Source organism: Euprymna scolopes, chromosome 21 (assembly GCF_053919585.1).
Source record: "Euprymna scolopes isolate OS-2025 chromosome 21, ASM5391958v1, whole genome shotgun sequence".
NCBI lineage: Eukaryota > Metazoa > Mollusca > Cephalopoda > Sepiida > Sepiolidae > Euprymna > Euprymna scolopes.
In genome coordinates, this window is record NC_136502.1 from 95,625,987 (window position 1) to 95,647,748 (window position 21,762).

The 21,762-nt window shown below is 32.1% G+C and overlaps 1 protein-coding gene across 1 annotated transcript in view; it reads left to right on the top strand.

The window, feature by feature from the left end:
- LOC145242873 (uncharacterized) overlaps nt 1-21,762 on the top strand; it is a 137,513-nt gene that overhangs the window by 95,194 nt on the left and 20,557 nt on the right. The window contains exons 4-5 of the mRNA XM_080105986.1: nt 3,496-3,505; nt 6,557-17,461. Of these exons, the coding sequence (XP_079962112.1) occupies nt 3,496-3,505; nt 6,557-8,302 (1,756 nt within the window). The 3' untranslated portion in view covers nt 8,303-17,461. The remainder of the gene's footprint in view (nt 1-3,495; nt 3,506-6,556; nt 17,462-21,762) is intronic.

The following is a 21,762-nucleotide window of genomic DNA, read 5'->3' on the forward strand; positions in this document are numbered from 1 at the left end:
CGAGGTGCCTCAAATAACTTTCCAGACTTTTTTTTTTTTTTTCGTAAGGGCACTTTTATTGGTAGCACACACATGAAACTCTAGTTTCCTTTAAAGTAATCTCCTCCGGCTACAATGTACTTGTTGTACCGTTCCAACAATTTCTGGAAAGCCCCATGGAAATCCTATTGTGTGAGCTGTGAGCGTGTCGATGCTCTTGTCACAGCTTCTTTCATCTCCTCAATTATCTTGTAGCCACAGTCTCTAAGGTTTTCTTTGAGCTTAGGGAATAACCAAAAGTCACAGGGAGCGAGGTCTGGGCTATAGGGAGGGTGAGGAACTGTCTTGATGCTCATCTTGGTTAAATAGTCTGTGATAAGGATGGAGCACCCGTGGAACAAACTTTGCCTAAATCTTCCACATCTTCAGTTCCTCATGAATAATTGTGTGTACAGTTCCCACACTGACAGCAAACTGTGCACTTATTGTCTCTATAGACATATGACGGTCCTTATCCATGAAATTCTTTATTTTGGCCAATCAACTCTGTTGTTCTGACTTTCTTACTCCTCCCACACCTCTTAGCATCCCTCAGACTTCCTGCCTTCCTTAAAAATCTTATGCCACTCAAAAGCTGATGTTCGATTTATGCAAGATGGTCCAAAAGTAGCCTGAAGCATTCTATATATTTCTGTGGCATTTTTTCTAAGTTTAAAACAGAATTGCATATCGTTCTTCTAAAGTGTCCTCATGTTCAGATTGCATTTTTGAAATTCACCAGGTGACTATTAGGCTTTAGTAGGGTGTATTCTAATTCGTGCTGTAGCTATTCGTTTGAACCTGAACTCATAAAAATTGGTCAGTCATCTCATAAGATGTATAGCAATAACATACTGAATTTTCAAGAGTCTACGACAATTTTAAATGTCTGTACAAAAGAAGTCTGGAAACTTATTGAAGGCGCCTCATATTTCATGACCGTAAAATAGTTATGCATGTTTATTGGTTAGTGGATGGGATTTATTGGTACTTTCGTTGGCTTTTTTAATAGAATCTCTAATTTGTTCACCCCCACCCCCACCTTCTTGCAAAAACAGAAAAAAATATGCAAAACCTTGAAAACTAAGCGTTCACATCCTCTTAAAGATGAAAATGCTGTAAATAGTAGTTAATGATGAATACTTTCAAATTAAGATTTCTTCATCCGGAATAGGATCATTTAAAATTTCACCAGTTGAATGTTTATGCCCAGAATAAATGCCTGAGCAGTCCTCAGCAGCATTTTTCAGTAGGGTAGGCAACTAACAATATAGTAGCCCCTTTCTCAGAGAAGCCTGGGAAGGTGAACCTCCTATGACTGGACAGAACCTTACGTCATCTTGAACATGGTGTAGGACGTTGGTTGGTTGGTTGTTTTTGTTTTACAGCATATCAACCCTTTTCGGGTTATTTAATGCAGAATCCAAAGATTTTGAAGAAAAATTTTTTTAATAGAATATATTTGTTGTTTTCACGTCGGTTTCTATTTAACCCATAGTTGGGACCCTAACAGGTACTACCACTCCGGGTCAGAGTGGACCTGGGAGCAATAGTAATTAAAGGGTGGCTCCACACTCCCCAAAGCCCACAAGCTGGTGCCTCACCACTGGATATAGTTTAAGGTCATATCCAGGACCTGGTGTAGGACGTCATACACACCGCATGACAACACAACATTGTAACAAAGTATGACACTACCATTTATTAAGAAACTGATTGGGACCTCCTTTCATTTCCCACAAACGCATTTTTAATCATTAAATCGATAGAAGTGGGAGGGGGGACTCTTTACATGAAAATAGGATGTGGAGGCACATGTCATCTTTAGCTCGACTTATGTTTTTTTGCTTATGAGAATTATGGAATTCTTGTCTTGAATTCACCCTACATTCAAAAACAAAAATAAAGAAAAATCCGTATTTTTTTACGACCTGCCCCAGTGTAGTATAAATACCCCCAACCACCCCATGTTAAGAACCGCCTTCGGAATAAACACCCTGCCCCAAACCTCCCCATGTTAAGAACGGTTTTCGAGGTTGGGGATGTGTTTAGTCCGAAAGCCGTTCTTAATTAACATGGGGAGGATGGGGTGTTTATAATATGCTGGGGCACGTCGTAAAAATTTACCAAAAAATCTGTATGTATATCCATGGTGAAATGAAAATATCATATTCCAAAAATTACGTAAATTGATCAAGCAGCTTCATGCTTAAATAAGAACATCAAATTTTATGAGTAACTGAAGAGAGACTTGTTTTGTTAGCCATTTTTAAAAAAAGTCGAGAAATAAAGGGATATAACTCAACAATAATTCAGATTTGCAAGATTCTCATTAATTACTTTAAAATGATTTTCTTTATATAAAATAAAATTACTTCATCAATTTAAGTGATTTTTGGAATATGATATATTTTTGTTTTGTCCTGGATATGTGTATCATGCATATTTTTTTTAATTTGTTTTTTAATATAGGAGGAATTTTAGACAAGAACCAATTCTTCTTCTGCTCATGATTCTAATGTTTTGTCTTGTTTATTTATTTTTTCCTAGGACTCGTCAATGATGCCAATTCTGCAGTAACCAATCGTCCCAAATCCTGAAGACGGACATACAAGGACTCAATGCCTTTCTTGCTGCTACCTCCAGTGTCACACACTCATCACCAGCCTCTCCTTCCACCACTCATTTACTGAAATTTCTCTCGGGAGAAAACAAGGTCATATGCAAATTTACCTCCACTATTTTTTAATGGCAGATGATACTTGTTTCATCAAATTATTCAAAAAATGTAATTTATTAAAACAAACTTTGGTTTCGGAGAATATGTAAAAAAAAAAACAAAAACAAAAAACGAAGAAAAAACATAAAAACAAAAGTAAAAAAAAAACAGAAAAATAAAATAAAAAATATGAACAAAGTAAAATGAAGTATAATGAAAAAGAAAGAAATTAAAAACGAAAACATGCCTAGTAAAAGAATCTGAATCGATGCTTATAATGTAGTCACATGATAAATGATATACAAAACATCATAATAGAAACGTGCAAATTTGATTTCCAACCTAAAGTTAAAATTGGGGTGGCCATTTTTTTTTTTTTTTTTTTTTTTGTCCAGTGTAATAAATGACAAACAGGACAAAATAATGTAACCCTTAAACAGTGTTTTTGTCATGGCAATGCCTAATTTTTTTATTTGGGGATTTATTGTAAAATAGAAAAGAAAATGAATAATAATGATATCCAGAAAACAATCTCGCTGTAATATGATTTTAATGGTTATTCTTAATACGTAAGAAACAAAGATTCAACCATAATAATAGTCAGATCCATTTTTCTAAAAACTAAAATGAAAACGGATTAATTTGCCATTTCACTTGAGAGGGCTTTCTTTCTCTTTTGCTACTGTCTAAAGTATTTTCAATATGTCAGTCTTTAGCAGATGACATCTATTTGATTTTATCTTGATTTTTTTTTGTAGGGTGTTCTTGGTATTTTTGTCATCAGTAGGCATTGCCTACACCAGCTATATCCAATCCTGTAAAAGAAACATTTTTTTATAAAAAAAAATGGATACAAGGTAATAAGAATAACACAATTATTTTCTTTTATTTGTTGAAAAGAAGAAAGAAAGCAACAACAAATTTTGGTATAATCAAAATATTGTCAAAAGGTAACAGAAAAAGTCATTTTATTTTATGTTATAAAATATTTGCATTTATTTTGTCGACTATTTAAAAAAATAATTACAATCTACAAAGATTTTTCTTTTCTTTTCTGAAATTATTCAGCTTTAAAATACCTGTGCTATAAGCATGTCGATTTGCTGAAATTTGCAGAGATTAAACTCTCTGCATTTCTCTCCACTTTGCAATTGTTGATATTTCATATTTTTGAAAATGACTCGCTTATCTTTTAACAGTGAATGCAGATACCAAGAATTGAACCCCAGACCTCAAGTCTGTCACTTCTCAATCAAAATGATATCCTCTTCACTGTTAAAACTATAAGAATAATTCACAAATAACTGATTTTAATTCCTCCCCAAATTTGATGGTTAAAATGAACACATCATCGGAGTGGGACATCTTCATTTCTTTGTCACGATTCGTATATCTATGAACTTCTGGAATCAAATACAGACTTTTTGAATATCAATCCTTGCTTATTCTTAAAACTTGCTTTTGTAAAAGTGAACGGAAAAGAAAATGCACAAATAGATAATCTTTTTATAACCTTGAACTGATACAGTCACTTCGCTTTGGATAATCGGACATGTTACTGACTATCATCCGTCTATTTGATCATAATCAGTAAAACCACCACCATCACTTGCCAACCACATTAACTACAATCAGACGTGTGTCCAGTGTTTAGATTTTAATAAAAACAAAGGAAAAACAAAACAAAATGCAAACCTTTATTCCTTGATTTGGATACTTCCGTGTTGATTTTGTCTGACGAGGTGCCACATCTGGGTCCGTTTGGTAACATATTTTGCTTGCTGTTTTTAAAGGACTATGAAAAAGACCTTCACTCAGATTACAGAGATTTAAGTTACTTGACAAAAACGCCCAAAAAGTTAACTTAGTTTAAAAAAAAAAAAAAAGATGGACAGAAACAAGAAATATATTTCTCTCCCTTCATTTGATCATATTGAATCTTCATGTTGATAGTCCATCTTTTATTTAATTTTTGTTTTATTCTTTAAGCTGAAAGCTAACCTTATTTGATGTCGAAATAAATGAAAATGAGGCTCTGACCTATATTCTAAATTGTCAGCCATTTTTGTTTCCAAGCCTTCATTTTAGATAATGTAATTTATTTCTAATAATTTTAAATTAGCTGCAACATTTTGTCATAACAAGAACTGATTTCCTGTTTGGGTGCACCAACAATGAAACAAGAAAGTACAAAAGAAACAAACAACAGTGTTTAATATTTTTCTTTAAAAAAAAAAGTAATTTTATAAATTTCTGTTACAGAAAAAAATAATCAATTCATTTTTTGGGCAAGAAAACAAAAACTAAATACATTTTAACTCTTAAAAACCAAAATCCTCTTATGTTAAGACTAATTCTTACCATTGGGATCAAAACCAAAGAAACTAAACAAAAAATGCGAAACACATTAAACGGCACAATTGGAAATAAACAAATATTGACTGGTCAAAAATAGAAATTATGGAAAAATCAGAAACACACGGTTAGGCTCCATATTTACCCGCACCCAAGTTTATTTTTATTTTTTTGTTATCTTGAACATTGTTCCTGAACTTGTTATTTTTTAGTTATCATATATATATTTTTTTTTGGACGTGAATTGCCTGAGATTTTCATCCTGTTCACATGCGGAAAAGCCTGTAAAAATAAAACATATAGAAATTATAAATGAGTTTGCAAAAAAAACAATTCTTTGCAATCAACATTAAATAAAAAAACATACCTCCTCCATTTTATATATATTAAAAAAATAAACAAAGCACCAACAAAAAACGGAAAACGTTTGTGGAGGTAGGGGACACCGGTTTCTCCCGTCTTCTTGTCAATGAAATCAGCCACTCCTGTCACTGCACGTTCTGTATATAGCCCATAGCGGCCCCTAAAACCAAAGATCAACAATGAACGATTGTATTAGATAATCAGTTGGCAATCTTTGAAAATACAAAGCCGATGTAGTGTCACTTCTCTTTCTTTTACTGCCATTTTTTTTCCAAGCAAAAATTTTAGGAAATTATGACAAGAGACAACTTTGAAACAATATCGGCTTTTTGATCTTCTATTTTTATTTTCAACCTAAATTGTTAAAAGTTGTTTCACAGAACAATTATTACATGTATCGGCTGAACAGGAAAACCCACACAGTTTTTTGTTAGCCCTTTATTGCTATTAAAACAGAAAGATTTCCCAAATACCAAAGATGTAAGCCGACATCTTTGATTATTTGAGATTATTGGCAGTTTAATCAAAGAAAGAGAATTACGAAAGGCATCTTTTTTTTTTTTACTTTCGAAATTTAAAAAAAAAAGGAGGAAAAATTTTTTTTTAATTAAGAATTTTAATTTTGAAATGAATAATAAAAATGATAAAATTTTGAGCTGAATATTTTTTTCATCCAAGTAAATTTATCTTTTGGTTTTTGATGCAATAAAAAAAACCCATGAAATTAAAAAAGAAAAAGTAAATGTATTTGAATAAAAAGTATTAAATACAAAACAATTAAAAAACAAAATATCTACCATAGCAGTAACTTTATCTATTTTTAAACTATGAAACATGTAATTTTCAAAATATTCCAAAATTTAATATATATATATATGTGCATAAATATGTAAATAGATTTTAGAAATTAATTCTTAATTTTTGGATTTTAGTAAATGTGAAAGAAAAATAGAGATTAAATAATTGAAAAAAAATTTTTCTCTCAAACTTTGAATTTCTTTTTTGGTTATTGACGCAACCAGAAAGAAAAAAAAACACATAAAGAAACACATATTAAAGAAAAAAAAAATCTACAAAGACATTTAAAAAAAAATAAAGTAGAATTTTAATTGGACAATGTGTTCGAATCCCAGCGTCCAATACCAGCCAATGGCTAATCACACAAACTATCACACGTGCAGCCTTGCCTATTCCCAAGTAGGCATCACGCCATCGTATATGAGCTCCAAACAGAGGTACATTGACAAGAAGCCATACAAATGCAGTGTATGCCGTAAACGCTTTGCTCTGCGTGCCTACCTCAAGAAACATGAGATGGCGCCAGAGGAGGGGAAACACTTCACGTGCGTCTTTTGCGGCAAGGCGTTCCCGGAGCGCGACAAGCTGCGCAACCATGAACGCACTCACACCGGTGAGCGACCTTACGCTTGCACGCTGTGCGAGATGGCGTTCGCTCAGAAGGACAAACTCAAGATCCACCAGTTGACCCACACGGGCGGCAAGCCGTTTGAGTGCAACGTCTGTCGGAAGGCCTTTTCTAGAAACGACAAGCTGAAAATTCACGCCCGCTCCCATACGGGGGAGAGACCGTTCCAATGCATGATTTGCCGACGGGGTTTCTCGCGTAACGATAAACTCAAGTTGCACCAACGATCCCATACGGGGGAGAAGCCGTTTGAGTGTCCAATCTGCCGGCGATGCTTCTCGCGCAACGACAAGCTTAAAATCCACGAGCGGTCACACACCGGTGAGAAGCCCTTTACCTGCGGGATTTGCCAGAAAGCTTTCGCCCGCAAGGACAAGATGAAAATCCACGAGTTCACCCACAGTGGGGAGAAGCCTTTCAGTTGCTCGATGTGTCCCAAGTCTTTTTCACGCAAGGACAAGTTGAAAATTCATGAATTCACCCATTCCGGCCAGAAGCCGTACAACTGCGATATTTGCTGCCGAGCCTTTTCTCGTAACGACAAGCTAAAGCTTCATCAGCGGACCCATGCTGCCGGAGGATCAAATCCAAGCGGTAGTGGCGGAAGTATCAATCCGAGTGGTGGTGGTGGTGGGATCATTAACAATATCACGGGAATGAAAGTTACTAAGTGTGAGAAGGATTATTGTCAAGCACAGATTCCACAGGTACCGCAACCACATCAGCATCAACAACAACAGCAGCAGCAGCAGCAACAACAGCAGCAGCAGCATCAACATCAGCATCAGCAGCAACAACAGCAACAGCAGCATCATCAGCATCATCATCATCAGCATCAACAACAACAGCAGCAACAGCAACAACAGCAGCAGCAACAACCGCACCAACACCAACATCAACATCAACACCAGCATCCGCACCAGCATCCGCATCAACATTCTCACCAGGCTCAATCAGTGTCTTCACCTTCATCATCGTCCTCAACCCAGAGGTGCCTCCTCGATAAGCATGGGCACTGCCATGCCGCTAGTAGCGACCTTCTCCACGCACGCATTGCGTCGATCCCTTCTTCAACGGCATCTATGGTTGCCGCTGCACCAGTGACCTCTGTGACCCCAGGCACCACACCTTGTTCACATCACCTCCAGAGGATGCCAACACACCTACCATGCCTCCCGCAGCCACCGCCTGTCACTTTGAATCCGACATCGATGACCACCACCTGTTCCCATAATCAGATGATGGTTGCTGCGGCGGCTGCAGCCCAGAACAACTATAATTGGAAACGTCCACCGGCGCCCATGACTTCGACTTGGACGACTGGGTGGGCCAACACGCTGAGCATCCCCTCGTACAGTATCGGGCAGAGGAAGTGTGAGAGCCAGGAAGCGGTGCATAATATCCAGACACTGATGCAGTGAGCATTCCGAGGAAAAGAGTTTTTTTTTTCTTCGTTGAATTACATGAAAAAAGTTATACAGAAATTTGTCAGAGGTTTTCTGCATGTACGGAAGATGAGGAGAAGGAAAAAAGGAAACGAAGAAAAGGAAGGAAAAAATGCAACATGCAGATTTGTTTTCAAAATAATCAAGCTTTTAAATAAATGGAAAGTTCCGTAAACGTAGAATGGTAGAAATCGATGGAAGGAAAGTGGAGGAATTTAACAGAAAAAAACTTGAAACGGAAAAATGGAGAATGAGATGAGTGGTATTTCTTACAAGACAAAATCGCTTCCATGACTCTTAGGATTACAAATGGAAAGGAAGGAATGTGATTTCTATTTAATTTGGAAAAATCAGGTGAAAAATGGTTTGATTTTTTTGATTATGAAGAAAGGAAAAATAAGGGTACGAAAAAAAGAATGGGAAGATACATAAGAATATAAGTTTATCTAAAATTGTGCTTATAGAGTAAATTACCATAATATATATATATATATATGGGAGGGGGATGTGTGCATGTGTATAAAAGAATAACAGTATAGTTATATTCCAAGATCCAAATATTTATTTTTCATGCAAAACAGTTCCTCCAGCACATTAAAATTTTGGTATATTTTTTTTACAGATTTGCTTTGTTATTTAAGGACAGATTCCGCAATCATATAGCATCTTAATGTAGGCTTGATCGCAGACTTTTCTTCAGCAACCATGTGTGATGGGTTTAAGCATGGATGGTTTACAGAGCTTTACTCACTGTAGCTAACTTAAATGAAGGGAATGTAACAATACCATTATTCTTTAATATATGCTCTGTTATATTTAACATACATTGAGCTTTTAAACAAAAAAGGATTGGTATACACAAAGAGTGAAGTATAACTGAAAAACATATTTTACCAAAATAACACACACACACATATATATTACCTGTAAGTAACTTGTGTTACGAGGTGTTTTTATATATACGTGCTGTTTATATATACGTTAGTATATATATGTGTGTGTGTGTGTATATATATACGTTAGGATATATGTGTGTGTGTGTGTGTGTGTGTGTGTGTGTGTATATATATATACGTTACTATATATATATGTGTGTGTATATATATACGTTACTATATATATATATATATATATATATATATAATCAAATTTTAGTCATTCAATGAATTTAAAAATTTATGACGTGAAATGTTTGAGTTTCATATCAAAAGATTTTTATTATTCCATGTAAGACAATCTTATAATCTTATAATCACAGGTTTCCATACCAGCTGATTGTTGGATAATTTTATTCTGGAGAATATATATATATATATATATGTTTAAAATAGTGGCGCTATCAACAGTTATTTTTTAAGTTTTTTTTGTTTTAGTATTTTTCATTTTTCATAATCTATATTAAAATTAGAATGTAAAAAAATGAAAAATACTAAAATATTAAATGATAAACAAAATTTAAAAAATAATAAAAAATAATAACTGTTAGTCACTCTCCACTTCTTTAAATATACACTTTTCTCTTGTTTTTTTTATATATATATATATATATATATATACTAGCAAAAGTACCCGTTGTTGACTGGGTTCAAAAATAGCCTACAGAAAATGGACTCGGATTTATGAAAGTATGATAGGTTATGAAAAGGAAGGGTTGTAAATTTGAGTTGAATTTGGGGGTATCAAAACCAAAGCAAAATATGATGAAAGTAAAAATAAAATAGATAAACCCCATAATTTATTATACCATACCTGTTCACACTGAAACACTTATCACAATATTCTGTGGATCTATATTAAAAAAAATCTTGTTAAACTTTGTGACATATTTCCTTCTATGGAAGTCAGGCGCGAACGAACACCCCATAATTTTATTATATCATATTTCTTCAAACTGAAACATAATTATCAAAGTATACTTACGCAGATAGATATGAAAAGTCTTTATTAAAGTTTGTGCCTATTTCCATTCTATGGAGGCCAGGTGCGAACGCAGACCCCACAATTTTATTATACCATCCTTATTTAAGTTAAAACATACTTATCAAAGTATTCTTATGTACATCTATATCAAAAATACTTGTAAACGTTTTGTTTTAATTTTAAAATTTTTTATTTCCATACTTTGTGGACCAAGCGCGAACACAGACCCCACAATTTTAATGAACCACCATTCTGCCAGATCAAAGATACCCATTCCTGTGTCTCGATACATCTTCTATCATTATATGTAATCAGTTTTTTAAAATAGTTAACCATATAGGAGCCTATTCGTGACCACACACACACACACATTCAGCTTTATATATATATATATATATATATATATATATATATATATATATATATATATATATCCACCATTTTATAAACTCTTTGCACCAATTTTTCTTTTTTGCATTTATGCCTGGATTTCATATAATGCCATTTCAATTAATGCCAGTACTAGCAAATTCATAGTTTTGCTATAATTTTAATTTACTGATATCTTTCCTCTGGTGATAAGAATGCATTTCTTTGAAACTTCACTGATTGAGGAAATTTCAATATATCTTATTTGAGTATATTGTTGAACAATAAATTAATGTAAAATATATTTTTACAATCTTAAACTTTTTATTCTTCTATATACATATATATGGGGAGATGAAAAAGGAACAAGCATCTCCATCTCATCTGAATATTATTTCCTTTATCTCATTATATATATATATATATATATATATATATATATATATATATATATATATATATATATATATATATATATATATAAACAGACATTGTTAAAGCTTCTGTTTTGTTATACCTTTTTATTTTTTCAATTCTTCATATTATCTTTTTTGTATAGACGTCGAAGATATGGATGTAAGGTCCAAGCATTTTTTCTTCTCAAAGTGTCTGCATATATATATATATATATATACACACACACAAGACTGGAGACTACTTGTAAATTTAATATTTACTTGAAACTTCCCCTTTTGGAAGAAGCTGACTCAAACTGCTTATGGTAAATACCACTTTGTTTTATTCTGTATATATATATATATTGATATATATAATGGAATGACACAGAGCAATATTCACACTACATGATATCTGAATGTTTTTGTTATACGCATGAATTTACAGATCAGTGTGATCGTATGAATAATTAACTAAGTTGGAGCAGATAAATCTCTGGCCCATCCAATATTCTTCTCCCGCCTCTCTCTGCATTCAAAAATCAAAGGATTTGTAAGAATATTTTTCAATTTCCAGTATTTTATAAAATCAACAGTAGGTTCTCTACAGTGCAATGTAGACTACAATGCATTGTGAAGCAAGTCACTGCAAGAGCAGGCAATCAATCTTTTGATTGAAAAATGGGAAATTTCACTGATTTCGATGGCAATAAAATTATTGGAAGTCTCATTCAATCTTGGGTGTTCCTGCTAGTATATATATTGTTGGTTGGTTTTTTTTTTTGTTTTTTTTTTTTCCCCCCCTCATAGAAATTACTTCATGCCAACATTACTTCATTCCGACATTTAATTTTGAAGACAGTCGGCGAAAAGTACTTCAAGTTTCTTCACCGTTCCCTCTTTTCTTTTCTCTTTCTCCCCCTTTTAGTCGATCTTCTACCTTTTCAATTTATTTTTCTTACTTTTAGTCGATCTTGTTTATTTTTACATTATAGTCGATCTTTTTTTATAAGGTTAAAAAAAAAAAAAAAATATGCCCCACTTTGCTTTTAAACTATTACAATTCTGTTGTACTTCGAATTTACTATCATACCTCTGGGGACGTTACAATATATATATATATATATATATATATATATATATATATAAGCCTGATGATTCTGTGTAGCTTAATTGCCATATACATTTTATAACTTTATATATATATATATATATATATATATATTAAAATAAGCCTTTGATAATCCTAACCTGTTCTTATCTATGTAAATTTTCATCAAGTGCAAGATAATTGTTAAATTTATATGAAATGACTTCTCTTCGCTTTCCATTTTTTTTTTCTTCCTCATCAAAAACAAACCAAGAACCTATCAAGTTTTTGACTACCACAAAAAGGTGTTCAAAAAAAAGAAAGAAAAGCTGTGATCATGAAAAACCTATTCACCTATGACCTGACATGAGACAATTCATATACATCTTGTCACGTTTGGCATATAATAAGTCCCTGACAAAGAAGAAATGGTAAAAAGAAAATTTTTCTTTGAAAACAAGCAAAACAAACTGAAAATCGGAAACAGTTCGAAGCCGTCCAACAAAACGAAATGACCTGCATTTCTTGGAACTGTCCTAGTCACTATCAAATAGTAAAAGAAAAATATGATTGCTATCGGGTTGAGGAACTTGAAAAAACAAGAACCAAAATATAAAACCAAAAATTTGTTGGTAAATATTAAATCCCAAAGAATTGGATCATAATTTAAGATTGTCTTTTGTTCAATACCGGTGCTGGGTTGATTGAGCCCAACTTAAAAAAAAAAAAATGAAGCAAACACCCCAAATTTTGAACGAATAGAAGACAAAAAAAAAAAAAAAAAAAAAAAAATTTTTATATTAAGATGTGCATAAGTTATATTCATCCTTTCTTAGAAAATCTGTTTTGGAAATGGATGCATCTTCTTCTTGTATAAAGTCAAACGTTTTTATAGGCATATTTATATATTTGTACCATATAAACTTTGATTGGATAAATCCTTGATTTGAAAAGATAAAAAAAAAGACAGTCGAGGAAGGAGACTGCTAAATTGCCTGCTTTATAGCATTGCTGGTGACTTAATACAAAGGGAGAGAACTGGTGATAAAACTATTTCTTAAGAGTGAGAGAAAATAAGAAAAATATATGAATGACAAAACTGGAGGTAGCGCAGCAAATGGAAATCAAAAAGCAAGAAAGAAATGAAAACGATGAGGAAGGAATTCAATGTTATAACAAATGCTTATTCCAGGCTTATAAAAATATAGGCTAAAATTAAGACAATCAATTACAGGCAATTAAAATGCTTTGATTTTACAGCTTGCGTTTGATTAAAGAGGGGGAAAAATGTCATCTGGTTACAATGTAGATAACTTTTATTACACCAAAAAAGGAAACTTTAAAAATGAATTTAAAGAAATCTGACAAAAAGGGACAAAAAAAAAAAAAACCCAAAGCAAACAAAAAAAATTATAATAAAATTAAAGCAATAAAAATGTTGACATATTCAACATGGTTGCCTGTTACTGCAGAAAAAAAATCAATGAATGACCAATAAAGTGTTTTTTTAACAGATTGAAATCATATTAAGAAAAACAAAGTCAACAACTTGAAAATCTAATCTGATAATTATAAAATAATTCAAACTTTAAAATCTTTGTCAACATAAAAATGAAATTGTTATAGTATATATATATATATATATATATATATATATATATATATATAATATATATATATAATATATATATATATATATAATCAAACATTTTGAAAGATGAAAAAAAAAAAAAGCTTTGAATTATAATAATCATGATGCGACCATAATAATGTCTACACTTAAAATAACTCTTGTCAAAAGAGTTTTGTCACTAGAACAGATTTATGGTATTTATTTGCTTCCCCATGAAAGCAAAATGTGACACAAGGTCATTTTTTTTTAATGTCGGGGAAAACCAATTCCCCAAAAAGGGGCACTCTGGCAGTTGCAAAAAAAAATTGCCTTAGTATAAAAGGATTTCCTCTACATTGACTAACGATCAATTAACTTGAGTGTAGCATCAGAACAGATGCTACACTTGGATCTTAGCCCGAAGGCCAGATGACTCCCCTTTTCCAAGGTAACTAATAACATTTTACAACTTTCAAGATTCTTTGAAGAGTCAAATTATAAAGAATCAGATTCCAGATATAGACACACCAGATGAATGTCCCCTCTACAAGGAGAAATGCACATAACATCAAAGAAAGGAGCAGATGGGAGAAGAAGCCAAAGATTGACACTGGACCTGAAACCCATAAGATTTGAGGAGACATAATCTGATTGGCTTGGTTACTACAATAATTAGCATAGTTGGGCTTGATCACCTATAAGTAGCCTATACACAATAATCTCGTGCCTCTTTAACATGCCTGTTTACTGAATGACATGCATTAAACATGATAACACACTCGATACACATTTTGGCATTATGTTACCTCAAAGTAAAAGTGCAAGGATTATATATATATATATATATATATATATATATGTATAATGGTTGTATAGATGGGTTTCCTAGATGTAAGTCCAATGAAACCCGTGTGATTATTAAAGAGTATTCAATGGAGGACAGAGCTGGTATATAGTCTGTTTATTATACAAAAATTATTGGTGACATATGTGCATGCATGTTTCAATAGAATCCATTACATTACCTCAAAGTAAAAGTGCAAGGATTATATATATATATATATATATATATATATATATATATATACAAACTGAATAAAATGGTTTGCTATTAAACTACCACAGTTACGTTTCATGCGGTTGTTAAATGATGGAAGTGGATTGTATAATAGATTAACTAATGCTTTAAAAAGTCTAGTCATATGGATATAAGAAAATAAAACATTCTTCTATCCAGGCAGCTGTTTCGCCCACAAAAAAACTTAAATATGTGATAGTAATTACATGATAAAGAAATGTGATCCAGGGCGTATCCACAAAACAATCAAATGTGAATCATAAACTAAAAAAAAAATTTTTATGAAATAAAATTAAAAAAAAAATTTTTATGAAATAAAATTAAAAAAAAAATTTTTTTTTTCAATACTGATTTTTCCACGTCATCCGAAACTAAATCCATCGGTTAAAATGTCTGAAAACAGGATCTAGCGTCAAAAGTCATCAGATAAGTTAAGTGCCAGAAAAAAACAAGAGTCTTTGTGTAACTGTAAAGAGTGATTTTGAAAGGGTATGTCACAGGTGATAGCAAAAATCCGGATGTATGAACAAAGTTTCTTTCTACTTACTAAACATGAATAATGTTATAAATTCTATCAACAAAAAAAAATTGTCTAAAGATGAGGCGAGTTATTTGTTTTTTGTGAATAAAAGTCGAGTTGAAGGGAAGAGTAATATGCAAATGGATGATTGAGGACGTTTATTATTTTTTATTGCTAGAAACATGAGCTGTAAAGAAGGGATGAAATCTGGAAGCACAGGTGGAAGGAATTTATTCAATGAAGAGAGAACGTTTAAATCAGATCAATATTTTCGTCGATAATTCATAAATGAAACAAATAAAAAGGATTTCATAAAAACACATCATAAAATAAAAAGAAAATGGAAAAAAGACTCAATAAAAAAAAACGAATTCTGTCAATACTTATAATTCTTATTCTTTTCATGTTTTTTTTTTTTGAAAAACCATTGCTCTTTTGTGTAAAACAGTTGACCACAAACAGGTGTTCAAAAACCTTTGATCACACAAAATGAATTCATCTACATCCTGACATGAGACAATCTATATACGTGTTGGCACTCTTGAAATATTTGAAATAAAATTGATTTTCGTGATAATTTCGAGGTTTTCTATGACAATTGCTCTTTTGACTGTTTTTGCAATTCCCAGTGATTCTGTTTTGTAAATGAAGTGAAATTCTTTCTTCAAAATGGATCGATTTGGTTTCTTGAAAGAATTCCGTCAGTCAAATTTTGTTTTTGTCTCGATTTCATGATGAAAATTTGAAGAAAAAAAAAAGATGATAAATTGTTTCCACCATTAGTTGATTGATAAAAACATCTTGCAAGTTTTTGGTCATAAAAAGTCATTTTTTTCCATCAGTTTATCGCTAAAGAAAACTTAAAATAATATCCAACAAATGTTTGGGTTTAAACAAAAATACATCAATAAAAATGAAACTTTCAACCAATTTCTTAACAGCATCATTCGAACAGAAAAATCCCAACTTTTTGCGATATGAAATGGCAAATTCTCTTCTTTTTTTTTGTTTTCATTTATTTTATTTGGATGATTTCTGTTGAACAATGATTAGCAAGAGATTTTGCAGACCATTGCTTGAGAATTTACAAAATATCTTTCCAGGATGCCCGATTATTGTGATCTTGTGCCAGACTAGGCTAAATTTGTTATTCATCTTACATGCTCTCTTTTTCACACTTTCTTGAAATATAAGCAAGATTTTGCATTTGCGGATCAAAACTGATGCTGATTGTCACTTCTGGATTAAAAATTGTTTCAAACGAAAAATTCTCGCTTTAAAAAGAAACATTTTACAAAAAAAATGAAGAAAAAAAACAAATTGGAGAAAAACAAAACTCAATAAAAATCAGATTTTTTAAATCTGTGAGTTTATGTTCGGCGTTGACTTTTCAAAAAGAAAAAAAAAAAAATGATCAATTGACCTCCAACATTGCATGGCAAATATTTTATCACGATTTGTATAAAATTTGGAAAACATTGACATTTTTCCTTATACATTTTTCTTTCTTTTGGAGGAAATGCATTTCTGAACTGAAATACACATTGTATATAAACAGTATTTTTCAAGAATGAAGCAGGTCTTCATCGAGAACAAATCAGTCAGCACTGATGTCTGATTCCCAATGAACTAATGAATGTGTACATCTAATACTCAAAGAAGAATAAACCAATTAGTACTAATGTCTGACAACCAAAACAAACCAGTTAGTCCTAATGTTTGATAATGAAAACAAACCAGTCAGTACATGTCCGATGGCCAAAATCAGTACATGTCCGATGGTCAAGAAAAAATCCAGTGAATACATGTCTGATGGCCAAAAGCAAAACAATCAGAACATGTCCGATGGCCAAGGACAAAACATTTGCCACGTCTACTATGTCTAAGGACAATTCGATAACCATGATCAAAGCATTAATCTGTACATGTTCTTTTTTTCTTCCAGAACCGCCCGATCCTTCGTTGCAATGAACTTCCAGGAAATGTTTTGACTAAAACAAATTTCTTCTTGTAATCCAACCTTTACCTTGTGACGGTCAACATTGTCAATCCAGGTGGAAGTTTTTTACTCCATAAACTGATGATGAGCCTTATTCGTAGCACTGCAGTGCAGCCAATGGTGGAGGTGGTGGTATCCGTAAAGGGAACAGGGTATATAGCAAACCCATGTTATGAAACACTTCTTTTTTTTTTTTGTTATTTGAACATCTTTTTTATTATGTTTTTTTTTTAAATTAGTTTTTTAGGATTACTTTTTTTTTTTTTTTTGAAAGAGATTTGTTTTTATTGATATGCTAACTATACTGAAGTACCCGTTTCAACTTTTCTTGAATTTTTTTTAGCTCAGATTGGAAGTTAAAAACATCTATTCAGTATTTTTATAACAAAAAAAAAAATATTTTATTATAATAATTGATATTGACTAGGTAATACCTGGAAAGCTAAAAGAAAAAAAAACCGTTGTGTGGTGTGAGATTCGAACTCTGGAAGATGGCAGAAAATATTGAAATTGAAAACAAATTCTTTATCCAGACAGTCATACGTCTAATGAAAATAGGGTGCTTGTCAAGAATTTCCTGTATATTAAAAATCAAATTAAAAAAAATCTATATGATGTAAGTACTCGTTATGGAACAAAAATATCATATTCCAAAAATCACATAAATTGATAGTTTTATTTTAAACTAAGAAAATCATATTTAAATGAATTTGAATTTTTCCAATGTCCTTATGTTGAAAATGGCTTTCTAAAATCTTGCAAGTTTGAATTATTTTGGGTTCTCTCCCTTGTTTTTAAGATGATGTTGCGAGGTTGTCGCTGTTAGATTGGCTACAAAATTTGATTTTCTTATTTAAAAATAAAACTACTTGATCAATTTATGTAATATTTGGTATATGGTATTTTCTTTCCGTTACAGGTAGATACATCATTTTTCTAATGTTTGTTTTTTAATCTAGGGGGAATTCTGGACACCCACTGAAAATATGTTGTCTTTTTTAATAACTACTAAACAGTGTTTATAAGTTTAGCACAGGGATAACAAAATTGAAAGTCTGTTTTACATCTCTGCATAGATCTAAAATATTTTGATCAGTTAAACCAAATAAAGAAATGAATAAGAATCCCCCCAAAATTTTCTTCAAAATAAAAATATATTAATGAACATTTACCAAATATCTTTCATCGATTTTCAATTTAACAAAAACAAATAAATGTTTTCTCTTCAATGTAAACGTCAGAATATGTAAGATGATTTGACGTGGAACATATAAGCGATCAGTTCTACTCAAAATATTTCAAAACTAATAGAAAAGATATTTACTTATTCTTCTTAGTAGTGACAATGTTCAGACTTTTATCTGTTTGGTTGGCTGGTAATAGAAAATATTAAACTGAAAAGTAAACATTAAAAATGTAGGAACAATTGCTTCTGATATTATTTTGACATAGTTTTAATTTTGAATAAAAAGTTTTAAAAAAGGTTCAAGATGTCTGACTTGAATAAAGATGTTGAATCAAAGGTACTGATTCCAAGCCTGTGGTTAGTTTGATTCTTAGATTAAATGTTTGACTGTAGTGCCACGACATACACACATACAGACAACTTTGCTTATATATATATGTATATATATTTTGGTAAAATATGCTTTTTTAAATTATATTTCACCTTTCTGTATACCAATCTTTTTTGTATAGAAGCTCAATGTATGTTAAAAGTAATAACGGAGCTTATATAAAAGAATAAAAGTATAGCTACGTTCCAAGTTCCAAATATTTTTTCTTTTTAACATTTTTTTTCTAAAGAACTGTTTGGAAAGAAAAGTATTTGATATTTGGAATGTAGCTATACTGTTTTATATATATATATATATATATATATATATATATATATATATATATATATATGCACACACACACCAATTAAACTATGTTGAGTGGGAAGTTAGAAGTATAGATTCTTGTCCAGAATTCCTTAAACAAAAAATCTGTATAATATATATACCCGCGATAAAACGAAAATATCATATTCCCAAAATCAGGTAAATTGATCAAGTAGTTTTATTTTTAAAGAAGAAAGTTTAATTTGTCTGCCATTTTAAAGACAAAAAAAAGAAAACAAAGAGAGATAGCTCAACAATAATTCAAACTTGTGAGATTTACGAATTTCCACTAATCACTTAAAAATGATTTTTCTTTAAAAAATAAAACTATTTGATCAGTTTGCATAATTTTTGGGATGTGATATTGTTTTCTCTTCGGTATGTACAAGTAGAATTTTCTTTCTTTTTATTTTTTAATATGGGTGAATTCTGAGCAAAATTAAAAATATAATATAGATATATAAATAGATCCCCTTTCATTTATCTGTTATATAGCTTTTGCTTAAACTTAATATTAATGGTTTAAGATGGAAATATATATTCTACTCATAAAGAAATGAAGTCTTCTTCACATATCCTTTTCCTTATTTTTCCTCTCCTAGCTCGTGTGCCATTTCTCCTCTTCTCTGGGCCAAACTAACTTCTACTCTTAATAGTTTTTTCTCACGGGCTGCCAGATTTTGATAATCCTTCCCTGTTTCTTGCTTTCCTGACTATACCAACCTGCAAAAGTTTAAATATAATGCAAATAAACATCTTGCAGCTCAACTTCTCACATAGTCCTCTGTAGAGATGATCCCAATTAGTAATCCGTCACATCCAAGTGGCACTATACCTTGTTTGGGATGAAAAAGGATAAACAAAAAAAAAATAATGTTTCTTATAGATATTGTGTTTCAGTGTTAAATGACCCATAAAATGATTTGTAAGCTGTACCTCAAACTAAACCTGCATCTGGGTGGGCCGTTTTGTGAAGAATTCACTCCTGATTTGGTCATTCACAACTGCTGCATATTCAAAACGTTTATTGTACAACTGTTTCTTAATTCTGATTTGCTTGCTAGACATTTCAATAGCTTTTCCATTTAATGACATACTCAGTTCCTGTCTTTCAATCGTAGGTGTGTCCCTTTTTCTTCCTGACATTGTTATGGATGGCTCTGCTCTCAACAAGAAATCGACTCTACGACTTCTAAATCTCTTAGAGTTCATATATTAAATCCATTGCTCTTTTTTTACTTCTTGTAAAGTAGGTTCTCTCTATCGCCCTAAACATTTCCTCACACCCAAGGTTATTGTCTATCTCTAAAAATCTACTATCAGACCATGTATGGAGTACTGTTGTCATGTGGTATTATCGCTCCCCGGGAGGGCTACTTGGTTGATGAATGTCTTGGGAATGCAACCAGCTCCACGGGGAATGAACGATATTCAATGATATCTAAACGATAGACACATGCTGGAAAAAACGAAAACGGGTCGATATGTCGTCGGCTATAACTGTCTGGCACGGGTCACATTATGTGCGGTCATTGCAGGCATCTTCCCATCGTCGCTTGTTGCATGTTCATTGCAGCTTTCTGTCGTCAGCATTAATGGTATGCTGAAATCGAACACTTGTATGAAAACAGCGACAAAATGCATTTTTATAAAAATATAATTTATTAAACAGTTAACAATTTAGGAAACATATTTAGTCGACCCATCGCGTACAGCGAGCAAACCTCAACTATCTTTACAACAATCAAATTATATTTCATTGAAGAAAGAGAGAGGAAGAGAGTCGAAGAGAGAAATAGAGAAAGAGAGAGAATGAGAGAACGATGCGTTTCACGCGATGATTTGTTTTTCAATTTATAATGTCAGCATTATTTTTACTTTTATTATGTACTGAATTATAAACATATGTCAATCTGGCTTAAGTCATCACAGTACATTTTCAAAATCACAAACGCCTGTTTTACACAATTGCACCGCACAAGTTTAGGCACAGGGTTCATTAATGTAGAAGCCGTTAGCTCCCTTAAAAGAGGCTACGTCATTGTGCCACAGTCATATTTGGGCGGGTGAATCTCTGTCCTATTTGAAGGTTCTTCGATAAATTGCAAAAACATATCTGTAATTTGATTGGCTCTACTCTTTCTTCTTCACTGCAACCTCTCTCTCACAGACGTGATGTTGCTAGTTTCAATCTTTTTTATAAATACTGTTATGACATGTGTTCTTCATCATTGTCTGATCTATTCCCTGCTTCCTTTGTTCCAGCTCGTTTGACTCATTGGTCTAGTGGTCTTCATCAATTCACTGTTTTTTCATACTTCATTTTAATACAGCTTCTTATTCCAGTAGCTTCTTTCCAAGAACTGCAATCTTGTGGAACTCTTTTCCTGTTTACTGTTTTCCTTCTACATATAACATTGTACACTGTGCAGAAAGTACAACCAGAGAACGTGAAAGTAGCAAAAACAGTAACAAGCAAGGGAAGGTGGAACAAAAGTTTTTTTTTTAATTACATTCACCTGGCTTTTGTGTACCATTAAGAATCCCCCAGCTATGGGTAAATAGCCCCA